Below are 9,582 nucleotides of genomic sequence, written 5' to 3'. Positions count from 1 at the left end.
ATGGTTAACGCTCCCAATGTAATAAATACACTTATCAACCTCAAACCTATAGCAGTTGTTTTGGCACGGAATCTATATATTGGAAATTCTATGATATAATTCTACGAGCCTTTGCAGTTCAATGTGTCTTTCAAAGGAATCCGATATGATCAATAAATTATGGAGAAAATTAAACAACATTGCCAAGAGAAGCGGTGGTATCAAAATTAAGCAATTTTAGAGTTGTGTGGTGTATAAGAGGTGTCGTAAATCATACGCTACACGTCAATAACTTCTCTCTATACTAATGATATGCATTATTTTAAATGTTTGAGTCATTTTAAATTATTGGTATGACTGTCTGTAGCCAAGAGGATCAATGGTATAAAAAATCACGAACTCTGAGTGTTATGGGAGCGCATTAGTGGTGTCGTAATTGTCATATTTTGTTAGTTAAAAAAGGTAAAATGGAATGTTATGACGAGTTCTAAAATTTAAGAAATCGAACTTTTATAAAAAAAAAAAACTAAACATTTGATTTATGTAACTCCCAATAGAGAATCTATTAGACTCACCCAGAAACATTTGAGGTTCTTCGAGTATTAAACTAAGGCTTAAATCCCATGTTAGAGAGATAGAAATAAGATTTTTTAAATGAGTCATCACAACAATAAACGTGATTAAGGATTTTTTTCAAGGAGCCTTCACAGCAACGATCTTGGTTTTTTTAATGATTCTTTTTTAAGGAGCCATCACAGCAACAAGCGTGGATTTCTAAAAGAATACACTTGCATTTTTAATTTTTTTTTCAAGGAGCCTTCACAGCAACAATCGTAGATTTTTTAATTGTTTTTTTTTTTTTCAAGGAGCTTTAACAGCCACCGTGAAACCGTGCTGCAATGGTATGCACGCCCGCCCTGCACGCAGAAGGTCGGTGGTTCGATTCCCCGGCCAGGCAACACTAAACATTTTTCAACGGTGGCAAAATACCCCTCAGTAATGTTGGTGACATTTCCTGAGTATTTCAGCCTTGAAAAACTTCTCTGCAAGTGGTGTCTTAGGACACGCCGTTCGGACTCGGCGATAAACAGTAGGTCCCATATCATTGAGCTAAATATGAATCGGGGTGCACTCATTGATATGATTGAAGTCTCCCTTGTCCCGTATGGGATGTTGTGGAACAATGTTTTAGCTATAACAGCAACGTGCGTGCATTTTTTAATGATTTCTTTTCCAAGGAGCCATCACAGCAACAAGCGTCCATTATTCAATGATTTTTTTTCAAGGAACCATCACAGCAACAAGCGTGGGTTTTTAATGATTTTTCTCAAAGAGCCATCACAGCAAAAGCGTGGATTTTTTAAAGATTTGTTCAAGGAGCCATCACAGCAATAAACGTGAATTTTTAAAAATTTTTTCAAGGATCCTTCATAGCAACATGAGTGCATTTTTTAATGATTTTTTTCTCAAGGAGCCATCACAGCATAAGGCGTGGATTTTTAAACGATTTTTTCTCAAGGAACATCACAGCAAAAGGTGTGGATTTTTAAATTTTTTTTCAAGAAGCCATCACAGCAAAGCGTGGATTACTTAAGGATTTGTTCAAGAAGCCATTAAAGCAAAAATCGTAGATTTTTTAAAGATTTTTTTCAAGAAGCCATTAAAGCAAAAATCGTGGATTTTTTAAAGATTTTTCTCAAGAAGCCACCACAGAAAATCCTGGATTATTGGGAGATTTTTTTCAAGAAGCCATCAAAGCAAAAAGCTTGGGTCATTTAAAGATTTTTTCAAGAAGCCACCAAAGCAAAAGGCTTGGATCATTTCAAGATTTTTTCAAGAAGCCACCAAAGCAAAATCTTGGATATTTTTAGGATTTGTTCAAGAAACCATCACAGCAAAAGGAGTGGATATTTTAAATATATTTTTAAAGGGGCCATCAAAGCAAAAGCCGTGGATTTTTTAAAGATTTTTTTTCAAAAAAAAAAAAAAAAACATCAAAGCTAATGGCGTAGATATTTTAACGATTTGTTTAAGAAACCGTGAATGCAAAAAGCGTGGATATTTTAAAGATATTTTTAAAGGAGGCATTAAAACAAAAAGCAAGCGTGGATTTTTTAAGAATTATTTTTCAAGGAGCTATCACAGGAACAAGCGTGGCTTTTTTTAAATAATTATTTTTTTAAGGAGCCATCGCAACATCACGCGTGGATTTTTCTTTAATTTTTTTTTTGAAGATCCATTACTGCAACAAAAGTGGATTTTTTAAGATTTTTTTTACAACAGCAAACGTATTTTTAAGATTTTTTTTCACATAGCATAGCGTAGGTTAGGTTAGGTTAGGTTAGGTTAGGTTAAAGGACGCGTAGCTATCATATTGGACAGCCACTTCACTCGGAGACATTATGGTCCATCCTACAGGATGAACACAAATCCTGTAGGGGGTTTGAAAGACAAGAAATGTATATTACATGGAAAAGAAGAATAGATGTCAAGGAAAGAATTAAACAAGGTAATGGAGCAAAAGAGTATTAATAGTAGAGAAGTCATTGAAAAGGATGTTTTAGATATAAGAGCGAGAGAGGAGAGTTTTCCACGCTAAGGAGCATTGGTTGGTTCTCGTTGAAGCCATTTTAAACCTTTGGCCAAAAGAAGCAGTTTCGTCGGCACGACTTGGCATGGCAGAAAGTTGTTAGAGATGTTGTGGTGTGTTAACCCACCGTTCGAAGTCTCGTGGGCATGAGCACTGGACAACGACATAATAAGTGCTCAATCGTCTCCGTCTCTTCTTCATCTTCGCATAATCTGCCGTAGTCGGTAGTGTCGTCTCTATACCATCTGCAGGTCAGAGATCTTATCCTGCAGTGTCTTTTGATTGTTCCAACCATTTATTTCAGATCGGATTTCTTCATGGAGAGAAGGGATATAGTTCTTCACTTAGATAGGTTAGGCCAGATTGCCTTTGATACCTTGCAACCGGGATCATTGTTCCAAATCTGACCAGCCTTGTCCCGGTAAACTTGTTCTAGCTGCCGCATGAAATGACACAAGAGTGGCTTGATAGAGTTGTCGATTTCAATGTCAGTTGACTCCGATCCGCTACGTGCCAGCTCATCCGCTATCTCATTGCCTTCGATATTGCAGTGACCCGGGACCCAGCATAAGGTAATGATTGATTTTAGGTCTTCCAGAGCTTTCCTGCATTCCATGACCGCAGCAGACTTGATAGAGTGGGATTTACGTGATTTAAGGGCCGCCTGACTATCCACGTAGATAGTCACCGGTCCAGTTATGTCCCCTTTTTTATTGCTTATCAACTCTGCTGCTTTCTTAACTGCAAAGATTTCGGCCTGGAAGACACTAGAACGTTCGTTCAACTTGTATGAGAGCCGTAAATTGAGAGTGTCGCTGTAGATGCCTGCTCCTGTTCCCATTTCCATCTTGGAGCCGTCGGTATAAACCTCTATACCGAGTAGAGGTGGGGAATTGTGGGTCCAGGCCTCCCTGTGGGGTATTCGTACATCAATCTCGTCGAAGTGTAACTGTGGTGATATGTAATCACTGATTACCTCCGATCCCAGTTGAAATCCGGATTGTCGTAAGATAGAGGCATAACCATAATCAGTGTTGCGCCATGAGTTTGTATCTTTGAGACGGGCTTGGGCGTCAATTTCTTTCACCCTAAATGCGCACGACAATTTACAAAGGAGTTCTAAAACAGGCATTTCCAATAGTAAGAAGCATTTTCGGATATTCCGAGTGGAAATTTCATTGTGATTTTATAAACTTTTGTACACTTCGAGTCATCAAAACTTAAATTTTTAAAAAGAAATGCGGATATCCTTTTGGGGTCGCCATATTCTACAGTGGTAAATATTCTCTAAAATGTATGGGAATGACTTATGCGTAAAATATATGACTAAAGGAGACAGCACGCTTCCAAAAATAAACTTGTTGAATGAAAAAAGCTAGCTTTGTTGGGCATTACACCTGATTATTTAAAGAATCCTTTCCAAAACAGGATATACGGGTGTATCCCTAATCAGGAGGGATTTACTTTTTTAATATTACTGAAAGTACTTCGTTTTCAATATAGAGTGAATATGCATCGATATTCTAATACAATCTTTCTGTATTCCCAAGTTTTAAAGGGGGTTCCATTCAAATGAGCCAAATTTTTTACTTCAATTTTTGACTTTATTTTGTTTTTCTTGCATAATTCTTATACAAATTGGATTTGAATGCAAATGAATGACTAAGTTCACTCCAAACACATGAAGCAAAATATAATAAAATTTAAAAACTTCATGTCTTGTATAATTGGGAAAAAATGGAGGTTGAAAAAAATTTTGCAAGTGGGTTCTATTCAAGTGAGGGGCAGTGTATATAGTATCATAAATCATTCGCTACAATGGTCTCCACAGTAAGAAATTTCTTGTAGATGGCCTGCCTTCAAATTTGATATGACTTGTTATCATTTTGATCTACAATTTATCCTCATTATTATATATACATATATGGCGAAAAACAAAAATTTTTTACAATCGATGAATCCGAGTTTCACCCTTTCAGAATTCGCGAACTGTTAACATATTCTATATAGTATGATATACATTCTTTAAACTGAAGTGTTTTAGGAGGAATCCCATAAGGTCGACCATTAAAATTAATTTACGTGGAAGCTGTGTTGGCATCAATGTAGAAAAATAGGTAAGAATGGGTTGAAGCCAACAAGTTTTTTTATGCTCCCTTCCGATTTTAGGCTTAACCTTACATTTTATAGACATATGCCCAAAGAAAGACTCAAAGAATACTTCATGGGCAATATGATACTAGTGTATCATTTTTCGATATATCCACTGCATCCACCTAAAATTGATGCTGACATTTTGAAGCCGGAATTTCGGGGTTTTTTGAATTGTTTTAATAATTCGGACGCGCAACAAGATAATATTCAAAACTCACATTAGGATTATAAAACTCGTGATTCTACGTCGTTTAATGCATATCTCATGAGTGTGCTCCTTACAGCATCCTAGTAATTGGAGTCTAAAGGCCAATATTTGATGCGTGATTTTTTTAAAAAACCTATTTTTTGCGTTTAAAATTTACAAGTGCCATTCAATTTCCTTTGTACCCCGCGTGAATTTAGTTTTTTTACGCGACGGATCTAATGAGACCTTCCGCGATCGAATCCATCCACTAAAACCGCGGATATAGATACCCTGAAAATAGAAAAAGCAGCAAAAAATTATTTCGACAAATCCGCGTACTAAACCGCGATTTTCTTGAAATTTTTTTACGTAAATGGAATCCTTTATACGCGATTATAATATTTGCGAAAACGCGTGTCATAAATTACAGAGATTCGCGTGTAATATGGGTTTTTCACCAAAAATAGAATGTGGAGGCACATCCGCGGTTCTTGAAGAATCTGATTAAAATTGGTATATTTGGACGTATTTTTGATAGGCGCTGACGAAACCGGATGCGCATCAAAATCGTATGCACATTGCGCGACTTTTACCAACTTTAAGGTTTTTTGCAGTGTATGATGCAACTGGTGGCACACAATGGCCCCTGAGTGAAACATCGAAATATGCATAAATTTTGACAGAGATTGATTCGCTGTATCCAAAAACGGATGCGCATCAACCGACTTTAACTTATTCGCGAATAACAGGCTTTTTAATTATAATATTAATTGAATGATTGTAATTTCAATATTACTCTTAATTTACTACCCTTATAAGTTATCACAGTAATCAGTTAAACTCTCGCGATGGTAAACCATATGTTTTGATGAAGTTTTAACTGTATACATTCATTATTCTATGGGATTTTAGCAAAATAGTTGGAGAACTCCCAAATATTTTTTTTTTCTAATTTTTAGAATCAAACCAAAAAAAATATTTGCAACAATATTTTCCAACAATAAGTTTTTCTCTTTTGTTGTTGCTATAATATGCAATTTATGTACCCAATCTCTATAAATTTGGTATCATATTTTTCTACGCATTGTCTAGATTCCGCATATATTCTTTAATTTATTTTTTGAGGGTTTGTACGGATTCTGGGACAGGATAATTTGGATTTACTTCAACATTTTTTTATTATTTGTTGACTTTCCGCGAAAATAATAATAAATTTAATAACTATTTAAACATCTACGAATAGATATGGACTGCTGTTAACGATTTATGCATACATTTTCTCATAACAACAAAAAAGATATTTTTAAATATTTTTTCTTTATATGAGAATAAAAACCGCTATAACTTTTGCGCGCATTGGCCAATTTCGTGAACGCGAGCAAATTTGAAACCGGATTTTTTTTTCTTAACCTCTGTACCAAAAATCGTAGATGTGCTCGTAAAAAAAATTTTTAATTTTTTTCAAATGGAATTTTGTTATACGCCATATATTTTAATCTTCTCTCCTTTATCGAAATGAAATTTGCAACTAAGAAACTTTACGACAAAAAGTGGGGTATAAAAACTAGTTTCCTCAATCATACGCTCCAATGGCACCCATTGTGATTATTTTCTTGCAAATGACTTCTCATGAAATCTAATAGGACTTGTAGCCAGAATTCTGATGTAGTAAATAAAATTTAATTTACCTTTATCCTTATTTTTATCTTCTCATCTTTATCGAAATGCAATTTGCAACTAAATTAATTATGAACTTTTCTTTTAAAGCATCCTGAGGTGATGTTCTAATATAATGGGAAACTCTTGTCTGGGCTGTTGACATTTATGTAATTTAAAAGCTAGACAAAAATAAATAAAAATAGATTTCAAAGCTGAGTATCAGAAAATAAAATAATAATTCAGTCCTTAAGGACAATTTTTAATCTTTTTTTAAGAAATATTTTACTAAGATTGTTCAGTGAGATTTCATGTGGGAACATAATCTGGATTGGATATTTTTGTTTCTATTTGGACTGGATAACAGAAGTCACTTTGTTAGACGAGCAAATCGGTGCCTTAGGTCACTCTATTAAATACAAACAAGTGGCGTATAAGTATTAACACAAATCATACGCTGTGGGGTCGCTAATATGACAATTTTCTTTAAAGGAATTATATCATCATTTAACGTTTAATTTTTTTATTTTTTACAACAACTTACATCGTCAACTTTTTGTATGAAATTTAGAAATATATTATTAAGAATTTTTCTACAAAGCAACTAGAGGAATTATTGCAACTTAAGGGGAATCTCCTAACTGGGCGCTGATACCAAAATAAAAATACGTTGCCACCGTGGTGCAATGGTATGCACACCCGCCTTGCACACATAAGGTCGTGAGTTCGATTCCCCGGCCAAGCAACATCAAAACACTTTTCAACGGTGGCAAAATACCCCTCAGTAATGTTGGCGACATTTCCTGAGTATTTCAGCCATGAAAAACTTCTCTACAAAAGTGGTGTAGGTCCCATATCATTGAGCTAATATGAATCGGGATGCACTCATTGATATGAGAGAAGTCTCCCTTGTCCCATATGGGATGTTTGTGGAACAATTATTATTATATTACAACAAAAATCAACATTTATTAAAGTCTCATTACAAAAATGAAAGCTTTGAACTGTTTTAATAGCATCCTCGAATTATTTCCTTGTCTACAAAATTTCATTAAATTGTTCTCCAAAAGAATTCCTTTTATTTTCATCTTTCATCTACATAAAAATTGTTCCATGTCCGTCATTAATGGCTTGGTTGGTGCATAAATTTGTCTTCATTTCTTGAAAATTTTCTAAGGGTTGCAAAAAGCCAAGGAAACGGTAGAAAATAAAAAAAAAAAATAATGAAATTAAATTTAATTTAAACCAAAACAAATTTAAGTAACTTCTTTGTTGTTTATTGCCAAATCAAACCCTTGTCAACGACGCAGCCTACTTTTGTGATTTATGCCATCCATCACGGAAAAGACCTTTTTACCCTGCCCAAAACGTTAGAAAAATAAATTTCCCAACAAAGTATGTAAATAATAAAACTTGTAACTACTTTGGGTGGAAAATAAAATTATAAAGTAATACCGTTTTCATTTAAAAAGGAAGCAACAACAATTTATTTGAAGTTCCATAGCATAAGCAAAGGCCACGAAAGTAACACACACAAGCACAGGTGTGGCTTGGCGTATAAATTTTATGAATATCAAGCAACAAGTTATTGCTGGTATGCATACGAACTGTATGATGTTCATCAAAATAAGCTTAAAAGATACGGAAAAGTTTTAGAAGATTTGTTTTATGTTTTTATACCCTCCACCATATGGAGGGTATAATTAAATTTGTCATTCCGTTTGTAACACATCGAAATATTCGTCGGAGACCATATAAAGTATATATATTATTGATCAGCATAAAATTCTATGTCGATTTGACCATGTCCGTCTGTCCGTCCGTCCGTCAGTCCGTCCGTCCGTCCGTCTGTCTGTCTGTTGAAATCAAGATACAGCTCACAATTTTGAAGATAGAGAGTCAAAAATTGGTACAGAAGTTTTTATTACTTGCAGGATGGTTGGTATTGAAAATGGGATATATCGGTCCACGTTTTGATATAGCCCCCATAGAACGTTACCTCCCGATTTTCGGTATTTTGAAGGTTTTAGCTTCATTATCACACCGAAATGGCTGAAATTTGGTACTTAGTCTACGTTGGTGGTATAAAACTTTCCCCCAGAACTTTGTCGGTATCGGTTCATGCCTTCATATAGCCCCCATAGAACGGTACCTCCCGATTTTCGGTATTTTTAACGTTAAGGCCTCAATATTCCACCGAAATGACTGAAATTTGGTATTTAGACTTTGTTGGGGGTACTCAAACTTCCCCTTTAAATTTGTCGGTATAAGTCCACGCCTTCATATAGCCCCCATGGAAAAGTACATCCCGATTTTTCGTATTTTGAAGGTTGTGTCTTCAATATTCCACCAAAATGGCTGCAATTTGTATTTAGTCTTCAATGTGATATAAAACTGTTCGCCAGAAATATGTCTGTACAGGTCCACGCTTTAATATTGCCCCATTTCTGACTAGAATTCGTCGGTATAGGTCCACATTTCGATATAGCCCCCATGGAACAGTACCTCCGGATTTTCGTAATACTGAAGATTGCGACGTCAATATCCAACCGGAATGGCTAAAATTCGTTATTTCGTCTTCCAAGAATTATAAAATATTCCAGAAGAGTATTATCAGTATAGGTCCACGTCTTCCTATATCCCCATAGAAGCTTACTTCTTGATTTTCGGTATTTTTTAGTTTTAGCCACATTCTCTTACCGAAATATAGGAAATTTGGTATTTAGTCTTCTTTGAGCCTAAAAACTTTTCGTCAGAAATTTGTCGGTATAGATCGACGTTTTGAAATAGCCCCCATAGAATGGTGCCTCACATTGTTTTACCGAAATTGCTGAAATTTAGTATTAAGTCTTCTTCATACACGAAAGGAAACTAATTATTCCATTTTACTTCAATACAACTTGTGGTGGAGGGTATAACAAGTTCGGCCCGGCGGAACTTAACGCCGTTCTTACTTGTTTTTTTTTTTAATTCAATAGGGAAATAAAGGTAGATTATGGAATTACTAGGGGACAAG

At 35.1% G+C, this 9,582-nt stretch overlaps 1 protein-coding gene across 1 annotated transcript; it reads right to left on the bottom strand.

Annotated features, from left to right (window-relative positions):
* Nucleotides 1-2,909: 2,909 nt before the first annotated feature.
* On the bottom strand, nucleotides 2,910-6,510 carry LOC141386919 (uncharacterized). Its single transcript, XM_073955820.1, has 2 exons — nucleotides 6,494-6,510; nucleotides 2,910-3,657 (listed from the first exon to the last, which is right to left on the bottom strand). Exons 1-2 carry the CDS (start codon nucleotides 6,508-6,510, stop codon nucleotides 2,910-2,912), a joined length of 765 nt encoding a protein of 254 aa, XP_073811921.1.
* Between the last annotated feature and the right edge of the window lie 3,072 nt (nucleotides 6,511-9,582).

The sequence above is a fragment of the Musca autumnalis genome, unplaced genomic scaffold (assembly GCF_047663935.1).
Source record: "Musca autumnalis isolate F117 unplaced genomic scaffold, ASM4766393v1 scaffold_5, whole genome shotgun sequence".
NCBI lineage: Eukaryota > Metazoa > Arthropoda > Insecta > Diptera > Muscidae > Musca > Musca autumnalis.
This window is presented reverse-complemented; position numbering and strand designations above follow the sequence as displayed.